Source organism: Onychostoma macrolepis, chromosome 22 (genome assembly GCF_012432095.1).
Source record: "Onychostoma macrolepis isolate SWU-2019 chromosome 22, ASM1243209v1, whole genome shotgun sequence".
NCBI lineage: Eukaryota > Metazoa > Chordata > Actinopteri > Cypriniformes > Cyprinidae > Onychostoma > Onychostoma macrolepis.
The window spans coordinates 21,702,706-21,724,955 of NC_081176.1; the positions used below are offsets into that span (position 1 = coordinate 21,702,706).

Consider the following 22,250-nt stretch of genomic DNA (forward strand, 5'->3'; position numbering starts at 1 on the left):
ATTGTCACAATGAGTCAAAAATAAATTTTTATTGTTGAGTAGGCTCTTTTTATTTGTCCTATTTTTCAGAATACGTGAGACAAACACTGATCAGCAGTGCTATCTAACACCTGATTAAACTCACTAACTAATTGTTTTTGTCCCTAGTCTAAGGAATCGTCGTCCGTCCTCAGCTGTGACATTTCCCCTGACGACCAGTTCATTGTCACTGGCTCAGGAGACAAGAAGGCTACTGTGTATGAAGTCATTTACTAAACTGAATGTGTTTGGAACGTCATTCATAAAATGAGAAAAACTTATTGGATAGAGGAGACCAGATTCATCATTATTTTGCCTTGAACTTGAGAGACAAATGGTGTGGCATGGACGTCAATATGGACTCTGAGACGGCGGTATGGCTGTACTTTTCGACTCCAGGATCGGATGGTGGATCTTCAGAACTGACCTTGTTGTTTTTTTAATGCTGTGAGGAAAGCTGGTAGACTAGCTTCAAAAACATGGAATTTCTCCAAAGACCTCCTCTTTTCTTCTATCTTTCCTTCCTTTTTTTTTAAACAAGATGAAACCTCTGTAGTAAATATAATAGTAAAAGAAATCTTATTTTTTTAGCCTTCGGAATTTTCACGGAAATGGACAATTATGGAGCCACAGTGTATGAATGAATTATGACGAAACCTAAAGGACTGGCCTATGACTTCTTCGTCGATCATTTTCTTAAAAGCTGACCTGATCTCGGCTCTGTGTTATGATTGTATGGATGATGTATAAGATGATGGACTAAGATGATGTAGGACAACAAGGCTCTGGATTTTAGTGTGTCATTGACTTCAGGGAAACGGCTATAAAGACACTCAGTTAACGTCCTATCACGTGAATACTGTATGTTGGAGCATGTTGAAAATTATTTTGACCTTGGTCGCAAACTTGGTATGTATGAACTGTAAATAAAGCTCTTTAAAAGCCAAAAGATGCATACTGTTGGGTAGTTGCATTAATTTATAGTTTAAAATATCATTTCTGATGAAATGGAAGAAATTTTCTTTTTCTTTTTTTTGAACTCTGCATTATGTAGATAAATTCACAAATTCGAATAAAATTTAAATTCAAAAAGTAAAGTTTAAGGACTATGCAGACCCAAAAACTCATGCTAATTTTAATTTCTATGTAATTTTTTAAAATAAGAAATTTAAACGTGTACAAGAATGTGAATGCATCAAATTTATTAATTGTAACCAAGCTTATGTTTGTCGCTGATGAGATGGCTTAGTATGTAAAATAGAACTACAATATAAAATGTTTACAATTATTGAATGTAATACAATTTACATTTAATACAATTATTACAATTTATTGTAATACGATTATTACAGTTTATGTAGAATTGTGTACAATATGTAAATAAAATTTGCATTAGCATGAGTTATGTATATATTTTTTAATTATTGTTTGATATTAAACCACTTCTCAAGAACTCAACAACTTCAAAAGATGACCACAAGTTTAATTTGTCAATGTACACATCTTTTACATCACATGGGAAGTGCTACAGGGATATTACAGCGATGCCTTCGAAAAAGATCCTTGGCTTTCGAGAGAGAGCGTCTTTAACAAAATCGTGATGGTGAACATTGTTCTCAGTATACAAACAATGCATTATATAAGGATAGATACAGATATTCAGATAGCATAATGTCAGACAGATCGTGCAGCAGAGCCGGTCTGTCTTGATACAGACAAATGCCACTGTTTGCAGGCAGCCATATTTTCAGCTATTCGAAAAAGAAAAAAATAAACACTGCACTTTCTGCATTATAAACAGACTCATCAAAACACTGTAGTAACACTGCTTACTATTGCCATAAAAAAGAGAAAGAACCTAATGATACAATTCGTTCTGTTCACAAACCTAATTGGTTTGACTCATCCAACCATTTTCTGAGTGCTGAGAAAAGCTTTATAGATCAAAAGAAGAATGAACAAAAAACTAATTAAAAAAAAAAAAAAATCTGTTCCCAGCAGGATGTTTGGTGCATGTGATCGATGAATCCTGTAGTGTCTCTCCTTGAACATTCCTGGTCAGGTTGGCAACCACAGCTCTTCTTATTGATGGTGTGCATCAGGGCTCTGTGTTAGGACCTCTCAAGCATTTCTTTCATTTACCTTATGAAAATGTACATTCAGGGATGTCAATTAATTAAAAAATGCATTTAAATTAATTGCATGACATCCCTATTAATTATTTGCTGATACTGATATTGTAATATTTGCAATCCTTAAATTAGAATAAGTGTATCTTCATAAAGACACTATTGCATTCTGTTCCATGCTGCGTTGATTAATTACATTATTTCTTTTTTGGAACCTATTTTTGTAATTAATTGTTCTGCATTAAACATCACATTACTTTATACATTTGAACAATTCTTAAAATTTTTGATGAAATACCATATACCAGTTTTGAATATTTCGGTATTTGCATCATCTTACTGAAGTAGAACAATCATGAAAAGATTTCCCCATGCAAAGCTAAAAGATAATTAATGACATGAAAATGAGCATTAAACCACAAATGAGCGCAACATCTGTATGATAATCCACAGGAATTAAAAACCGAACGGTCGTGGTTGTGAATATTTGCCGCACGAATCCTGCATGATTTACCCTTGCTCCTCATTAGACACTGACTTGTGCAAGGAGGAAATTAAATGCAGGTTGGAGAATTCGACTGGGATTTGCCACATGAATGTCTAATTGGGTTGGATAGGCGAGTGGAGAATTGTTTGTACGCCCATATCGTGTTCATCCGGAGATGCTCCAACGTGAGCCAGGAGCCTCCAAATTATCTTTTTTCGTTGGAGGGAAGATGCTGTGCTCGCTTTATGGAGAGAGCTTGCGACTAATGAAATGATTGTCTGGTTTTGGTGTTTCTGTAAGTAGAAGCTCCCTAAATACCTGCTGTCTGTGGGGCTTCCTCTTTTAGCTTGGAGACTGTTCTAATTAAAACCTCCCCACTTACTATGTTCGTAATGGAATACTAGCATACTGCATACTTCGCAGTTTATACTGTGTACTACATACTGTTAAAAAAAAAAATATATATATATATATATATAAAAGCATAGGATGTAAAATGAGAACAGAAGGATGTTAAGATTTATAGTAGTACGTTACATTGTTGCACATTTAATTTGGCGAGAGCTGTCCACTTTGTTGATTTACATTTTTGGTCCAAAGTTGTTGTCCAATAATGTCACAAAAAATATGTTGCTAATTATTCTTCCATTATTGTAAAAGTCAAAGTTACAGAAGCAGCAACTAGTATTTTCTTCTGTATTATGATAATTAAAAAAAAACAAAAAAAAAAACAGTATGCCTTGTGATTAAATTTACAAGGCAAAAATGAGAAAATAGATACCGACTTAAAACTGGAAGGTCAAACTGAGAACATTGCCATAGGATACAGTATCCCACATAGTATTTTATACAAGACATTTTGTTAAAAATTAGCATGCAGTGCTGGGTAGATTACTTTACAAATTGCAGTCCATTACTGATTATGATGAAAATTGTAGTTAGTAATGTAATCTAGGTTACTTATTTTAGTTAATGTATTATGACTACTTTTTAAGAAAAAAAAAAAAAAATGAATTATGTATAATTTGCTGCGATTGTGTGAATAATATGTAATCATGTAATCCTTAAAGTAACTATAATATGATTATGAGCATTTTAAAATGTAATATAATCAGATTATGAATACTTAATTTTTTGAATCTGATTACATAATCCAGATTACATGTAATCAGTTACTACCCAGCACTGTTAGTATGTCAGCTGGGTATTTTATGTATACAGAAAATTTCTGAAGAAAACTGCACAGTATATCAACTACAAATAGTATGAATAGTATGGTAGTATGCCATTCCGAACAAAATTTTCTATTTCTCAAATGGTTGCGAAAGGACTGCAAATAGAAGAGCTATGGTTGCCTGCCATGCCATCCATGATTGTTTCAGACTTATGCGCTGTATGTTCATCCATCCATCTTTGTGTTCAATACACCACCTCATACACCGTGGCTTTCTTATCCCCAGAACCAGTTACAATATATTTGTCATCTGGGGACACGTCACAGCTCAGGACGGATGAAGACTCCTTTGACTGGAAAGAGAGAGTGAGAGACAAAATGAGACATATTCGCAAATACCGATGAGATCCAGCTAAATCTCACTGTCACAATAGAGGCGTGCATTGATTTTCAAATCTGAAACAACAACTGTCTTATTTTAAAACAAGCTTTGTTCTTTCTCCATCACATTTCCTGTCTGCGCACAGCTGCTCTGTTATTCTGAAATGTTAATAGTGTAGCAGCATTTAAAGGTTTAGGAAGAAATAAAGTCATACGGGTTTGGAACAAACCTGGAAAATACTGGCTCCATACGGCGTCCTCCATGCATTGAGCAGATTGTCCTTTCCCGTGCTTACAAACCACTTCCCTGAAATACACACGAAGAAAATTAAATCACATCTTGCGCCATCTAACAGCATTTATTTAAATAGGCATAAATAATGAAGGCCCATAGGAATACGCAGGCAAATTCAACGCATGGTATATACATCTGCATAATGACTCGTACCGCAGTAGGCGAACTTGAGCGAGAGAACGCAGCTTTCGTGAAGGTGCAGCTGGTATTTGTCTGGTTTGGAGACGTGCAGCACTTCCACATTACTGCTCTCCATCCCCACTGCAAGCCACTCTCCCGTAGGACAGTAACCCAGAGAAAAGATCTGCGCACACATAAAAACACTTCAATAAAAAATCCAACGCATAAAAATGTGCCTGCAGACAGAAAAATGGATGCCAAGTACCTTTAGTCCATAAAAGTTTGAAAAATTGGAATATAAAGACACGATGACCAAATTTACTCTGCTAATAAATGTTTCCATGTTATTATGGATGACTCCACAGTGCAATACTGCTATGTGGTGTTTTGAGTAAGATGATTTTGTTCTTTAAAAAAAAAAAATAATAATAATAATATATATATATATATATATATATATATATGTGTGTGTGTGTGTGCAGTACCTGTGAGGTGAAGTCATGCTGCTGCAGCTGTCGGCCCTCTCTCAGGTCCCAGCAGCGCACAGTGTTGTCCAGACCTCCCGTCCACAGTTTGGTCCCGTCGTTGGAAATATCGATACAACTGGCTCCATCTGTGTGACCTTGGAACTGCCTATAGAGGGCGACACAAGGACATCACATGACTTCAGGAAGAAGAGCATGGTCTATCTCGCCAGCAGGAGTCTGTAGATACCTGACGAGCGTCTGGTTGTGCAGGTCCCAGACCACGATGTTTCCGTCACTGCAGCAGGAGAAGCAGACCTTGTTGTCGGGACTGATGGCCAGAGCGTAGCAGGCCGGAGCTGAGGACGTCAATTCGGCCTTGATGCGTGGAGTGGGCGTGGCCAAGTCCCAGATTGACAGCGTGCTGGCCTCGCCCCCAACTATCAAAGTCCGCCCATCTGGGAGAATCTTACATGATCGGATGTAGTTGTCTCGATTCTGATTGAACGAAAGGGAAAACACTGATTTAGTCTAAGTCACCACTTTAAAGTCAAGTCACTATTATTTATACAGCGCTTTTTACAATGCAGATTGTGTCAAAGCAGCTTACAGTAGCCTATTCAACAGGGAAATAGTGTGCCGTTATCCTCTGGCAGTTGAATTTTTTTATTTGAATTCTAATTCCAATCAAACTAGGTTGGCGAGTACCAACTACAAGTAGAGTTTAACATGACGCAGATCTCACCAAACAGTCCAGTTGGGCCATTGGACTCTTGCTGCCTGGTTGGCTGATGTCCCACACTTTGACGCAGCCTTTCCCGCCGGTGTAGACGTGACGCGTGGAGGTGCTGATGGTCACCGCGCACACCACCTCTCCATGACTGAGCGTGTGGATCTGACGGGCGTGACGTGGATGCCAGGGCCGAGGAGGGCGTCAGGAGGGAAGGGCACCGGCTGCATTTGACCATCTGCGCTCACGTGGAACGAGTAAGCTCTGGGGGCGAGAATAAGATAGACGTTAAAGTAATAGATAGTGAATGCAAAAAAGGAAAGTTGCTGAACACAAAAGACCCCATTGGCTTTCAATGAATTAACAACAATTTTCTAAGGGTCAGTTTGAGGGTGGAAAATGGTCATGAAATACTAAATTATGACTGATTTTGGTGCAATAAACCATGACTAACATTATAAGTGGACTTGAGGGACAAAAATTAAACGGTAAAAGGACTTGTTTAAAATAAGAATAGGAGCTGATTCAAACCTTAAGTACTCAAGCAGTTTGACAACATAATTATGAAAAGTTTGCTTGTTTGTGTACGCGTCAGTGGGTGCAGCAATAATTTGCCATCTTAAGGATGTTTGCCTGAATTCAAGTGTTTTTCTCGCCTTAGCTGTCAGCGGGGGACTTGTGAGAGGATTGTATTACAGGCACAGCAAACAAAAGCACTCTTTTGGACTAACAGTCGTACGCTGGCCATCGCTCTGCAACTCCATCCGAAAACCAAGGGAGGTAAAAGAAAGAGGAGGAACTCACGGCTTGCCACCAGAGGAGCCAGGCAGAGAGGAGGACAGCCCTGAGGGCCTAAGATGAGAACGAGATTCGTATGCTACCTGTGGAGGAGAGTATTCAAGCGTCAAAATGGTTTCGCGTAAACTTCTGTTCATTGTGAGAGATTCAGAGACACAGTCACCATAGGGCTGCGCGTGTAGGCACTGGCTGCAGCACTGATTTGGGGCGAGAGGGTGAGCGAGCCTCCAAAGCCCCCCGGGCTGGCCAGCTCTCCGTTTAGCCCAGCGTGGGACACCACCCCGAAGTGAGCCGGGTAAGAAGCGGGCGTCATGGTCAAGGGACTCCTCAGAGCTACAGGACACACAATTAAACTATTATTTTCATTGACTTGTAGCATGTGTTCGCTGTAAACGCATACAGACAACATCTTACCCAGAGGGTCTGACGAGGAGGCAGGTTTGTTGACCAAGCGTAAACAGGAAGTGCTGGGCCCTGGTGGGCCAGGGGTGAGAGGTTCATGGTGAGAGGGAGAGGAATTGCCTGATTTAGAGGAGGGCGACTGAGATTTTTCTGTCTGCCAACAGAACCAAAAGACAGATGTTATAATGTTGAATATGTAGCAACACTAATATAGATCCGCAGTAAATTTGTAGTATCCACAAAAAAATGCCTTTTTTTTTTTTTAAATAAGATTTTGCTCTGCCCCACCTCAGACATCAATGAAATCCATTAAATAAAATTCTACAACAATTTCAGAATTTTGACAATTTGTTAAACTGATATTCTATGTATTATTATAGTATAAATAATAATAATGAATAAAATTAATTAAAAAATATTATTATTTAAAACATTAACATTTGTATTTAACTTTTAAATAATTTATATACAATTTATTTTATTTTAAATTTCTATTAAAATAGCATTCATATATAATAATAACGGAATAATATTTAGAACAATAATAAACATTTTTAAAAGTAGATTTATATAGTTTAACATAAATATAATTTATATAATTTTTATTTATATTATATCCCTAACTAGCTAGTACATATAATTAATTTAATCAAATACAATCCTACAAAAACATTCAAATTTTGTTTATTTGTTTAATCGATATTCAATGTATTATATTAAAAATAAGTATTAAGAAAAACTTTTAAATAATTTAATAATAAAAACTTATTACTAATTATTTAATTGACAGAAAATAAGTTTATCAGTAACTACTAACCAACACTGTGTCCCAATCTAGACCTTACATTAGATTAAATCAGCAAATATAGTTTAAAATAATTGTATTATTATTTATAAAACATTAGTGAAGCATGTCCATAGTGAATGAGACTTAATGTGGGAAGAGAGTCAATTCTGGCATATTAGGTGTCTGAGAACAGTGTTCGTACTTGTGCCGTGTCCTTGTTTTTGCCAGGGGGTGGGCTGTGTGGTGGGGAGGCCGGAGGGGGACTAGGGGATCCTGGGAGCTCTTTCCTCAGGGTCGGGGCTCGATCCAAACCATTCCCATGTGGAGACAGAGGGCCACTGCCTACAGGAGAGGACGGCTCCTGAAAACACAGAGTGAAAGAGCATGAGGGCATTTTGCTTTCGTTCGGATATGTGAACTTTTCTTTTTACATTTTAGATGGTGTGGCATGAGTTATTAGGGTTTGTTCGAAATATCAGTGATCTTTATTAACCTGGATTTCAACAGAACAAGGTCTGATCCATTCACTCATGTTTTTCATTATGCTATCCGTTTACAAACAAAATAATTCTAGTTTAAACCTTAGTGTGGGATATTGCAGGAATTCAGATCGTTTTTATGTTTTTAAATGTGTTAATTATGCAGCGGGGTCACTAATGATTATAAAAGCAAAGTGCAGTGCTCGCTGACTCCAGACGCTCTGCAGCAGAAAACAATCCTGATTCGCCTGTGATATTATCAGCAATTACTGAATGAATGCAGTTTACTAAATATGAGTGATGTTCAATATTTGTCCAGTAATTGAGAAACAGAGCTGTAATGTTTTACCTTGAAATGGATGTTAATTACACAGAAATAATAGTAATAATAATGAACGGGAGTTTTTTTTTTTTTTCAGGATGAAATGCATTTGCTGGTGCTGTTCTACAATCAAATACAAATATGTCATTAAGATTAAAGTCAGTGCAAGACTTGCCACCACAATGCTAGGGTGCTCTGGGTGTTGTTTACTGTGTGGCCTAAAGTCTTTATTATATTCTGATCTCCAGCTATGGCTTGGGTTGATATTCACAAGCGAAGAAAGTTATTGTATTCTGATTAATGCGTATGAAGACAACAACATGCTGAATGAATGAACTGATGAATAGGAAAATGTATTAAGAAAGTAAATTGGGTCAATTTTGATGTAGAATAACAAACCAAAACAAAAAACAACATTAGTAGAATAAAAAAACACCAAAAAAAAAAAACAAGAAAGTAAATTGACAAAAAACCAAACCTAACCAAAACAAAAAACAGCATTAATAGAATAATAATAAAAAAAACAAGTAAACAGACAAAAAAAAAAAAAAAAAAACAGCATTAGTAGAATAATAAAAAACAAACAAACAAACAAAAACAATAAAACAAGTAAATTGGCAAACAACCAAACCAAACCAATTAAAACAAAACAAAAAACAGCACTAGTAGAATAATAAAAAACAAAACAAAAAACAAGAAAGTAAATTGACAAAAAACAAACAAACAAAACAAAAACAAACCAACAGAATTAGTAACAAAAAAAAAAACCTTCACTTGAAATAAATAAAATCAAATGTACATTTAAACAAAAAAACAATCAAATGTCACTGTGATTAAAAATAGGTTGTCAATTTAGCACATTCATTTAATTTATTATCTTCCTACCCTCTGAGTAATTCAAGCTTGAAATATCATCATCATAAGGCAATATGAACCATAATTTTAAAATATAGCAATAAACAATATATCTATTAAACCCACTTATTGTAAAGTCTATTCACTATTTTTTATGTCTTCATCTTTATTTGGCTGGCTTTTATAAGCAGTTATTGATATATGCAAATAATTGTATTAATCAGCATATCATTTGATCAATTTAAAATAAAATGAAATAAAAATCAAATTTCATTACATTTTTCAATTGATGATGATTGACAGCGTTAAGTTAAGACAGCAGTAAGTGCAGACTTTCACCAGTGTTAATGTGAACTGACCTCATTTGAGACATCTACTACAAGATTGTCCTCGCTCTTGTCTCCATCACTGTCCTGGAAGACAACAGACAGGAGAAGGACAGTGTTACACGACACGCTCACAAACATACAGGCACAAAAAACATACCCCTATGGAATACTTATCAGGAACATACATGTACAATATTGCAGTGTCCTCTTTCTGCTCCCCGTCCCCCTCCCTTTGTGTCTAATTCCCCCCCACCCCGCCACCACCACCACCACCACCATCACCATCAACACCACCTTGTCCATCGCTTTCACACAGCTCACACTCATCTCACTCTCCTCTTTCGCCCATCTCTGGGAATCAGGGGGTGACAACGCACTTAGTTGCCATGGCAACAGGGCTTTGATGTGATCATGGCCTGATGTTCCTATTGCCATCACCCTATAGTGACATCATCCCCCTAATTATACCCGCATGGACGGTCACATCCGACTCTTCCCTACATGTGTGTCTGATATATGCTCTGATGAGCTTTACGAACTATAATAAACAATTATACTATAAAAAAAGATTACACCTATACATTAAGCATAAGTTTTTATTAATATATATAAATAAAATGTAATAATATATAACAAAATATAAGTATATATAATATAATATAATATATAAGTATTTTATAAGTGTTATATAATCTAATTTTATATAATTTCATATTACTAAAATATAATTTTTAATAGAATAAAGTAATATTTTATTGTTTTAAATATGTAGTAATTATACATATGAATATTATTTAATATACATTTATTAATTATATTTAAAATTATAAATATTATTATAATTTAATATACAATTATATTTATTTATAATTATACATTTATATATTTTATATTACTAAAATAGAATATTTTATTTTTATTTTTATTTATATTATAATTATACATATTAATATTATTCAATATAAACTGATTAATTATATTTAAAATTAGTAATATATAAACAATTATTTTTAATGATATTTAATATTAATTAATAATATAATATAATTATCTTAATTGCATTTTTGTGAAAATGTGGAATGTGGAAATATTAATATAAGATAATATAAAACATATTAAGATAAAATTACTTCCAATAAACACAATAAAGGCTGCAATAAAACAAAATGTCTATAATAGATATAAAATATATAAGGAACAAATGTACAAATTTCAAATCATGTTTTATACTAGAATTTGGAGAACAATGCAAATGTTGCGATAATTTTTATATCACATATCAATAAAAGTGTATGCTGACTGAGAAAAATTTTAATAAATTAAATTAAAAATAATAAAATAAAACAGGAAATCAATATAAAATGTAAATGAAATCAACTCAAATTTCACTGGGATAAAATAACATTAGGGCTGTCAATTTAACAATCTCAGTTTATTTGGGGACTGGGGGTCTGAGACAAGTATGATGCCATCGTCATGTGACAGAACCTACGTAGTGAGACGGGAGGACGTCTTTTTCATCACATCGTCTTCGTTTGGCATCGCTGCTGGCCTGTGAGGGATAAACCCCTGATGGACCCTGACGATCCTCCGCTGCCTGACTGTCAGTTGACGACACTGATTTACTCTATAGAGACAAAAAACACAGCATAAACACACACACCGTCTCATTTCCAACAAGATGCTAAGGTTGTGCAAAGTTCACCGAATAGTTCATTGTTCCGAGGCCATATTATCGCTTTGTGTTGGAAGTCAATAACATCAAATGTCATTGTTTCTCGAGTGTCTCTTAACCAAACATCGTGATGACGAATCTGCGCCATATTTGAATTTCGCTGAAGGGATTTTGAAGGTAAATTTTGGTATTTGGTCATTAAGAAAGGTCATTGTATGGAAAAGCTACATGAGGGTGAGTAAATGAACTTTTATTTTTAGGTGATTTATTCCTTTAAAGCTGAATCCTGGACTATTTTGCAATAAAAAAATACTGAATACTGAATAGGCCCCAAAACATTTGGTCACTATCCAGTGTCAACTGTCCATTTCTCAACTTTCATCATTATGAGGAGTACAGCAAAACCGGTCTCAAATCAGTGACTTCAAACACTTCGTTTTCTGCAATGGTGCAGTTTTATGAGCCAAACAGGAAGTGCATTGGACTGAGATGAGAAAAAAGCACACAAAGAAGGCCAGTTCTCTCAAACAAACCTGTTTTCTCCAAAATCTTTCTCTCTTTTCACTCCCCCTCGCTCAGACCTTTCCTTGACTCCCTCATTTTCTTCCTTTACAGTTAGCAACAAGAAATCATCTCAAAGAACTTGGCTGTTATGATTTTTTCTCCTCTGAATCGTCCCTATGCAAGCCCAGTTCTATGGAAGGCCATTTATGCCAAAAAATAAAATAAAAAAAGTGTAAAAATAAATGTAAATTAAAAAAAAAAAAAAAAAAATGTATTTGCAAATTTTATCCCACAATTCTGTATTTTTATTTTTTATTTTTGAGTCTTGTCTGTGCAAGCTCAGTCCTATGGAAACATGCTTACGCCATGTAAAAAAGATTGAATAAAACAATAAAAATAAACAAATAGCCCTATTTAAAATAATTAAAAAGTAAAAAAAAATGTAATTGTGAAGTTTTATCTCACAATTCTGTCACAATTTTGACATAAGAAGTTGCAATTATCTTTTTCCTTATTTTTAATTCTATGGCAGAAAGAATATAAGACAGAACTGTGAAATGTAAACTCGTAATTACGAGAAATAAGTTAGAATTCCGAGTTTATATTTCACAATTTCTATTGTTTTTCGACGGAATTGCGAGAACAAAAAAGTCGCAATTATTTTTTCATATTTTTATTCTTGCTACACAGAAAGACTATTTTCCATTAAAAGGATATTAAAAAAAAAAATACACTAGTTTTTATATAACTTTCATGCTACATTACAAGTCTCCTGAAGCTATATTATAGTTTTTTTATGACCGATGGACTTCTATTTAGGGATTTTTCATAAAAACATATTTCCCTCTGCAGCTTATAAAAGTCATACAGGTTTTGAATGACATGAGAATGAGTAAATGAACAGAACTTATATAAATATCTGTTTAAATGAACGCCAAAACATTTAAACAGACAGTACACCAAAAACTCAATTGCTTATTTTTCCTTGAAACAATAAATGATTATTTTTATCTCCTAAAGACATATTATAGCTTCTAAAAAGTTAGTCAATGAATATGCAATCGTTCGTAGCCGATTCAAGTCATAAAGGTTTTGAACGGCATGATGGTAAGTAAACAAGCTAGCATGTTTCATTTTTCCGTGGACTGTTCCTTTAAGACTAACTACGATGCAACCAAATGACAGAGAATTATGGTTTGTTATATCAAAAGTCCAGAAAGAACACTTTTCCCCAGCGCTAGTGGCAGAGGGCAGGAACAGTGCTGTTTAGAGAGTCCTGAAAGGTCGGTCGGATTTCATAATCCGTACTTCTCTTTAAAGGACTCTGTTTTTGGAGTCGTTTATCAAAGTCAGTGGGGTGGAGGCACACATATACACATACAAACACACAAGTCTGATACTCACCCTGCTGGGCGCACCCTCTGGGAGCCGAGGAGAGAGAGAGACAGAAAGAGAAGGAGGGGTTGGGGATTGACGTCAGTCTAGATAATAATAACAACAATTCCATAGCAAGCCAAGGTCATGCTGAAAAATCCAGTCAGGGTGCAATAAAAATACATCCATTGTATTGAGCTCCCTGAGCAAGTCGCCCCTCTGGCCTTCAGTCTATCAGACTTTCAAGACTTCTCAGAAGTCTATCCAATCTACTGGACCGACTCAACACACCCTCATTCTCGTAATGTTTCACTTTGTGTTTTTTAGGCCAACTTTTGCACCATCACTATCTTATCATGCTCCCTTTAATGCTGGACAAATCATATCTATGAGGTGCACAATAAACTTTCTTAAGAAAATTTACCTGTTGCATGCATTTTGTGCCTTGTTGAAGTCTTTATTAAATGAATAGCTCATTCAAAAATTACAATTTGTTCACATGCTCACCAGTGGATGCTCTGCAGTGGATGGGTGCCGTCAGAATGAGAGTCCAAACAGCTGATAAAACATCACGATAATCCACAAGTAATCCACACCACTCCAGTCCATCAGTTAATGTCTTGTTAAGTGAAAAGCTGCATGTTTGCAATCCAGGGTGGATTACTGTGATATTTTTATCAGCTGTTTGGACTCTCATTCTGACGGCACCAATTCACTGCAGAGGATCCACTGGTGAGCAAGTGAGGTAATTTCTCTAAATCTGATGAAGAAACAAACTCATCTACATCTTGCATTGCCTGAGGGTGAGTACATTGTCAGCAAATTTTCATTTTAGGGTGACCTATTCCTTTAAAGAGTAAAGATATATTACATTTGTTGTTACTATTATTATTTAATTATACAATTAAGTCGTTTAATAACCCCATGCATTTGTGACATTAAAAATGCACATAGAGTAAGACAGGTCAGATAGACACTCACCTCGCAGGTGCTCGGGGTCTAGATGGTTGCGTTCGTCCTTGTTGGCCAGGTGGGCAGAGACTCCCAGAGCCCCGGTGAGGGCCAGCAGCCCCGACGTGCCACCCAGAGATAGACCTGAAGGGTGAGGAGTGAGAGGAATACCTGGAGTGTGGTGAGACAGGTGCTGGAGCTGCTGCTGCTGAGAGACAGAGAGACAGAGATAAAAACAACAGGCGGGCAGACATGCACAGAAATACATGGAGATGGATGGATGGATGGATGGATGGATGGATGGAGGGATGGACGGATGGACAGACAGATATGTCCTTACCCAATTTTCTGTTTCTGTAACTACACAGAAAGTAACTAAGTAACTAAAAGTAACTTCATAGAAACACAGCAGTCCATAAGCTCTCCGGTCAGCCTACAGCAGCAGTGGTGTCAGTGTCTGTCAGGCTCTGTCTGCTGTTGTCCTGTGTGGGCTGTATCACTGTATCACTGGGGTTTGAGTGCAGTAATATGATCAGAGCTCTGAGAGACAGTGGACTGAAGAGAGATTGTGTCGCTCTATAACAGCCAGCAACAAAACAAGCTGTAATTTAGCACAGAGAGGAGAGACCTCTCTTCATCAGCTTTCTGACCTCTCTTTCCTTTTTTCTTCCCTCCTCCATGCCATATATTTCTTTTTCTTTCTTTCTATATTTATCTATCTATCTATCGTTCGTTCTATCTATCGTTCTATCACTCTGTCTAATGATTCTATCATTCTGTCTGTCTGTCTGTCTGTCTATCTATCTATCTTTCTATCTATCTATCTATCTATCATTCTATCGTTCTATCTGTCTGTCCGTCTATCCATCCACCCATCCATCCATCCATCCATCCATCCATCCATCCATCCATCTATCTATCGTTCTATCACTCTGTCTATTGTTCTATCATTCTGTCTGTCTGTCTATCTATCATTCTATCGTTCTATCTGTCTGTCCGTCTAACTGTCTATCGTTCTATCTATCGTTCTATCACTCTGTCTAATGTTCTATCATTCCGTTTGTCTGTCTGTCTATCTATCTATCTATCTTTCTATCTATCGTTCTATCACTCTGTCTATTGTTCTATCTGTCTGTCCGTCTAACTGTCTATCGTTCTATCTATCGTTCTATCACTCTGTCTAATGTTCTATCATTCCGTTTGTCTGTCTGTCTATCTATCTTTCTATCTATCGTTCTATCTGTCTGTCCGTCAAACTGTCAATCACTCACTCACTCACCCATCCATCCATCCATCCATCCATCCATCCATCCATCCATCCATCCATCCATCCATCCATCTATCGTTCTATCATTCTGTCTGTCCATCTATCTATCTATCTATCTATCTATCTATCTATCTGTCTGTCTGTCTATAAAACTCCATCAAACTGTCAATCTATCTAACCATCAATCTGTTAATATGTCTGTCTACCCATCCATCTATCTATTTATCTGTCCGTTCATCCGTCCACCTACCGGTATGAGAGGTCAGAGTTCACTCACCCCTATGATGGCATTGAGCTCTGCCATGGTGACCTGTTTGGCACGTTCCACCGCCTGAACAACCTGCTGTTGATGCTGATACACACAAAGATACATGGTAAGACATAGATGCAAAATATTCACCTGTAGACACAAACCCAACCACACTCAAATAAAACATGAATCGTATTTATCCTCCATTTCTCTCACTCTCTCTCACTCCATCCCTCTGTCTGTCACATGCACACACACGCACACACACGCGCACACACACACATGCACAGTCAGTATTGACAGACATATCACTCTGTCCTTCCCCGTCAGCAGATACTAACTCAAGCTAATGCTAAAGGTGACCTCCTAATCAATACAGTTCCGCCTGATCTTTTATTGCTCATCTGCCCAAATAAATCCTCCTCATTTAAAATGAGGATCCATTCCAGACGTTTTATTGGACTACAGTTATCCTCAAATGAAAGGAAGCTCTATTAGTATACATTGTATAAAAGGTTATATTTACAAACAGGCTGTATGAAAATAATGATCGGTAAACAGATATGTTATTTACTGAAGTCTTACATAAACTACAATAAAAGTTTTTAACGTTATTTAGTCAGAATAACAGAACTGTGGCTGATTAATGGTTGAATCTCAAGAAGGAAAAACAAAAAGTCAAATTATATTTTTGCTTAATTAAAATGTAAATTAAAAATATTTAAACACTTTTTATAGTATTATGCTTATCATTATTATTATTATTCACATTTTCTCCAATTCTCATTACTGTAAAAATAAAGAAAAATAAAATATATTTAAATCATTTATATTATATGATAAAATAATGCATCATATAAATATACGTCAATGTAAATTCTATATATTAAATATATAATGTGCTTGCACAATTTCTTGAGAAATTATGTTAATCCGTTCTCATTTTCCATTTCGGTTTTGAACTCTAAAGGTGAGTTGCATTAATTCATAGTGTGCGTTCATGCAGCCCACTGTAGACTCCAGAGGACTGCAGCTCCAAAGCTTTGAAGATAACAATGGATCTCTGGCTCCTCGACAAGGGATCTGGAGCTTTGAATTTGTTTGGGACACAAAACAAGCCATTCTAGTCTTAGCCATCCATACTAACGCAACAGCTAGAAAAGCAACAGCTGAATCTCAAGAGCTTGCTTCTAATAAAGTTCTCCTTCTAACCTTCATGCGAAATGATAGAAACCAGCAACTCAATGAGACCAATGAAGGGATAGTCCACCCAAAAAAAAAAATCTCTACTTGTTCCAAACCTTTATGAATCTCTTTCTTCTGCTGAACACAAAAGATTTGCTGAAAATGTAGAAGAAATTTTGAAGACAACTGCCTTTGACTTCCATAGAATTTTTTCCATACTATGGAAGTCAATGGCTTCTAGGGCTGCACGATCTATAGCATGAGATTGTCATGCGCATCTCGTCAGTAAAGCCAGTTACGTGATTAGTAATAAATCTCCATCACGTGCTTTCAGATGGAACGGCATTTAACACACAGAGCCGTAGTTCACTGACAAGCTACACAATTCATGCTCATAATCGCAGATGAATCGCCTGCGATAATGAACGTGATGTTGCGTAGCTTGTCAGTGAACTACGGCTCTGTGTATTAAATGCCGTTCCATCTGAAAGCACGTGATGGAGATTTATTACTAATCACGTAACTGGCTTTACTGACGAGATGCGCATGACAATCGCATGCTATAGATCGTGCAGCCCTAATGGCTACCGTCGACTGTTTGGTTACCAACATTCTTCAAAATATCTTCTTTTGTGCTCAACAGAAGAAAGAAACTCATACAGGTTCGGAAAAACTTAGGGTGAGTAAATGATGATGGAATTTCCATTTTTGGGTGAACTATCCCTTTAATTTATTTACTGTCCACAAGAACTCTTCAATTTGTATGTGAATGACTAGAATCGGATGTTTGGACTCATTTAAAAGGTAAAGTGAGTCATTGTTGGACTTTTGGTTCAACCAATGGTGTGGGTTTGGAGCCTGCTTGTAACACTAGTAGCAGAACTGCTAATAAAGCAAACAGCGATGCTGGACTCAAGCTGAATTTGCAACCCGAGCTCATCAAGTCAGTCATCGCAGACGACTTTTGGTAACTGAACGCGGCAGGAGTTTGCAGCTTCGTTAAAAACGCAGGATATCAGCAGTCCTTGTTTAGTCAGAGATGTGAGACGGGGTCGTTAAAATCTAGAAGCTGTCTGGCGTACTGAGGGTGAATCAGTCTGACGGGGAGGGGGACGAGAAAGTGTGTGTGCGCCTGTGGGAGAAGACCCCAGAACCCTGATGAGTTGTCAATCACTGTCAGCGTACCTCCTGAGAGAGGAAAGGGATGATTTGAGCACAGATAGCACTGAGTCGCTTCACGATCTCCGCCTGCAAGAGAACACACACGTACACACGGTCGATTAGAAGAGAAAACAGTGACAGTGATAAACCTGTACAACGGCACTGGGCTCTCAATTCCCAAGCACACAAATGGCTTCAGCTTAGATTATGTTCATGACAATGATGTCTTGGCAACAAAAGATGCACAAGACAAAGAAAGGGAGTGACAGATAATAATGAAATGAAGGCCATTAGCACAGCTGGGATGGAGGTTGTAGGTTAATTGTAATATTGTGGACATGAATAAAAAATAAAAATAAAAAACTATTCCTAACACTAGTAACCACCCAGAACACCCTAGAAATGAGTTAAAAAACACTCCTAAAACCCTAGAATCCACCAACAACACTAGCATTCACCTAGCAACCACACAGAAATGCCCTAGAAACCACTCAGAACACTCTAGAAATCCTCTAGCAACCACCAAGAACTATGTTTGTAGCAACACCCTATCCTATCAATTGCAAAGAAACATGCTACTATCTAACAGATAGCAATGTGTTAAAAACCACTCATGACATCCTAGTAACCACTCAGAACCATAGCAATGAGCAACGATACAGTAACGCCCTAGCAACCCCCTAGCAACAACCAAGAACACTCTAGCAACCATTTAGCAACCACCAAGTACTATGTAGCAACACCCTACTGCAAAGCAACACTCTACTATCTAACAGAACAACCTAGCAATGCAAAACACATTCATAATATCATAGCAACCACCAAGAAGACCATAGCAATGAGCTCAAACACCCGTAAAACCATAGCAACCACCCAGAACACCCTAGTAATCCCCTAGCAACAACCAAGAACACTCTAGAAACAACCAAGAGCTATGTACGCAGGAACACCCTATCATTTGCCAAGCAACACGCTACTATCTAACAGAACAACCTAACAATGTCTTAAAAACCACTCATGATATCCTAGCAACTGCTCAGAACAATAGCAACCCTTTAGCAAACCACTAAGAACACTCTAGCAATCACCTAGCAACCATACAGAAACACCCTAGCAACCACCTAGAATTATGTACGTAGCGACACCCTATCACCCGTAAAGGAAGATGCTACTATCAAACAAAACACCTTAGAAATGTGTTAAAAACCACTCATGACATCCTAGCAACCACCCAGAACACCACAGCTATCCTCTAGCTACCACCGAGACTATGTAGCAACATCATATCAGCTGCATAGCTACCAAACAGAACAACCTAGCAATGTGTTAAAAAACACTAATGACATCCTAGCAACCACTCAAAATACTCTAGCAACCATCATAATGTCAATGCAAAACACCACAGGAATGCGCTAAAACACTCATAAAAGCCTAGCAACCACAAAAAAAAAGAAAAGAAAAGAAAAAACCCTAGAATTGAGCTAAAAAACACTTATAAGACCCTAGTATCAACCAAAAACACTCTAGCAATCACCTATCAATCAAACAGAAACACCATAGCAACCACCCAGAACACTTTAGCAAACACCAAGAACTACGTAGCAACACCCTGTCAACTCCATAGCAACATGCTACTACCAAGCAGAACACCCTAGCAACACTCATAAGGTCATAGCAACCATGCAAACAGCATAGCAATGGGCTAAAACACTTATAAACCCTAGCAACCAGCATGAACACTCTAGCAACACCCTATCAACTGCATAGCAACGTGCTATTAACCACACAGAACACCCTAGCAATACACTAAAAACCACTCATAACATAGCAACCACCCAGAAAACCCTTACCCAACAGTGATGCCCTAACAACACCCTAGAAACCACTCAGAACACCCTAGCAATACTTGAAAAACCGTTCACAACACCCAGAAAATGCTAGCAAATAAATGAAATAGCTCATAACATGCTATCAACAACCCGAAAACCCTAACATACCCCCTAGCAACCACATAAAATAGAAATTCACTTAAAGCATCTCATAATATTCTAGCAACCACACAGAACCACACATTGTAAAAATACCCAGCAACACCCTAGTAATCACCCAGGACACCCTAACAACTACTTAGAACACCTTAGCAACCACACAAAATCGAGGCAGTGAGTTTTACATGGGAAAGTGACACTTGTATGTTCTTCAGAAAATATATGTCTGGTTTTTGTCTTGAGTTCTATTCATTCAGCCATTTCCCTAGGCTCTGTCTGTGTGTGTGTGTGTGTGTGTGTGTGAGAGAGAGAGAGAGATCTCTTCAGGGCTGAATAGCTTGAATAGTCTCAATCTCCTTGCAACAGAGCACACAAACACACACACGTTTAATTATAGTCTCACTAAGAAAAACAACAGACAGGCAGACAAGTGTTTCACACACACTGCAACACATGAACAGTTAATTACTTTCACTCGCGCACACACACACACACACACACACACACACACACACACACACACACGTTCCTTTCAAGGCGTTCCTCGCGCGGTGCCAGTCACCATCCACCTTCATTCTCCAGCCACTATACTTTTTTTTTTTTTTTTACTGTTTTTTTCATTCTTTTCTTCCTGTCCTGTGATAAGGCTCTGTGATACTCTCTAACACACACACACACACTAATGGAGGAGTATTTGCGGTGATGGAGGCACAGAAACACAGCAGACCTCTAAGTGCACTCTAATACCTACATGAGGAGCAAAGCAAACCTGTGTTTTAGAGCTCTGTGTTTGAAGCCAGGCTATTTTAATCTGCACACCACCATACAATATATTAAATATAATTCATAATGATATAAAAAAGAGCATACCTGACTTAATGTTTTATATATTTACTAATTCATGCAAATAAGTCTATATCTATCTATCCATCCATCCATCCATCTATTTATATCGTCTTTCCATCCATCTATCTAATACTAGTATAGGATATTAACTTATGAATATCAGGTTATGATATTTCGTAGAGCAGTATTAGCTGTAAATATTATTACCTGGCAGAATACTTGTTACTCCTGCCATATGAGACTGCAGATGAGTGAACAGAAGCGTGTTCAGTTGTTTGCATTTTTGTTGGGACACAGTGTAGCAGTGATGCTGAACATCTGCAGATTGTGTGCGTGTGCGTGAGTGTGCGTGCGAGTGAAACAGAGCTCATTTGTGTATAATGAGGTTGAGGGAGCGAGTGATGTAACCGGTTTGGAATGAAACAAGAGTGTGTTTGAGAAGGAGAGAGAGAGCGCAGGAGGGAAATTAAGAAACAGAGGAGGAAAACAAGATGTGTGTGCATGTTTGTGAGGAAGTCCCAGGGTGCCAACCTTTTAGCATAATGGCTTTGTCACTCGATCAAAAGGACCGGAGTAGGTGCAGATGCCCTGCTGTTCGTGTGTGCACATATATTTACCCAGAATTCACGTGAGTGCATGAACATGTCTCCACATTTGCATAGACTTGCTTTGTGTGTGTTCAACAGTTATTTAACTTTCTACCATCCAAATGGAATGAATCATATTTTCACTACATCTACAGTACATGACATGTTTGCATGTCAGAAAGGCGGCAGCATTTGCAGTTCTGGGCCATCTGCGCTAATTAAATGGGCGAGTATAATATTTGTTCATGAATGAACTGGACTGATGTTCAAATTTTAAAGAGTAAAGTAAAAAAGTACAATAAAGAATGTGTATCCACATAAATAATTGAGTAATAATTAGCATCATTTCTATAAATGTTAAAAATTAGTTATTTTATATTAATAGATATATATTTTAATTAAAATATATTTATATTAAACTGATGAGTGTGTGTAAAAATCAAACTGTAAATGACGTTGTCGGATGCCCCATAAATGGCTTTTTTGTTTTGTTTGGAGAGTGTGTGAGTTTGTGTATTTATATTTGTTTGTGTACTCATGTGCAGGAATGTGTCCGCATCCCCCTCATAAGTGCTTCCCCCTCCGCACATTTAATTACCCATGAGCCTTTGCACGTGTGTAGGGTTTTGTGTATATATGTGTGCTCGTGTCCTCCTTTGTGATCGTGTCTGATTTTCAGTGCTTTACTGCTC

The 22,250-nt window shown here is 37.1% G+C and overlaps 2 protein-coding genes across 11 annotated transcripts in view; one reads left to right on the top strand and one right to left on the bottom strand.

The window, feature by feature from the left end:
* The window catches only part of tle2a (TLE family member 2, transcriptional corepressor a), a 37,520-nt gene extending 36,549 nt beyond the window's left edge, over window positions 1-971 (top strand). For all 10 annotated transcript variants that reach the window (XM_058761801.1, XM_058761800.1, XM_058761799.1 and 7 more), the window contains one exon: window positions 148-971. In XM_058761801.1, the coding sequence (XP_058617784.1) occupies window positions 148-255 (108 nt within the window). In that variant the 3' untranslated portion in view covers window positions 256-971. The remainder of the gene's footprint in view (window positions 1-147) is intronic.
* A 509-nt stretch (window positions 972-1,480) lies between these two features.
* The window catches only part of tle2b (TLE family member 2, transcriptional corepressor b), a 49,688-nt gene continuing 28,918 nt past the window's right edge, over window positions 1,481-22,250 (bottom strand). Inside the window, 17 exon segments of the mRNA XM_058761807.1 lie at window positions 1,481-4,161; window positions 4,420-4,496; window positions 4,638-4,788; window positions 5,090-5,237; window positions 5,319-5,566; window positions 5,814-5,983; window positions 5,986-6,062; window positions 6,603-6,679; window positions 6,760-6,929; window positions 7,011-7,152; window positions 7,988-8,146; window positions 9,801-9,854; window positions 11,263-11,397; window positions 13,354-13,370; window positions 14,305-14,482; window positions 15,819-15,893; window positions 18,162-18,224. Coding sequence (XP_058617790.1) covers window positions 4,054-4,161; window positions 4,420-4,496; window positions 4,638-4,788; window positions 5,090-5,237; window positions 5,319-5,566; window positions 5,814-5,983; window positions 5,986-6,062; window positions 6,603-6,679; window positions 6,760-6,929; window positions 7,011-7,152; window positions 7,988-8,146; window positions 9,801-9,854; window positions 11,263-11,397; window positions 13,354-13,370; window positions 14,305-14,482; window positions 15,819-15,893; window positions 18,162-18,224 — 2,049 coding nt within the window. The 3' untranslated portion in view covers window positions 1,481-4,053.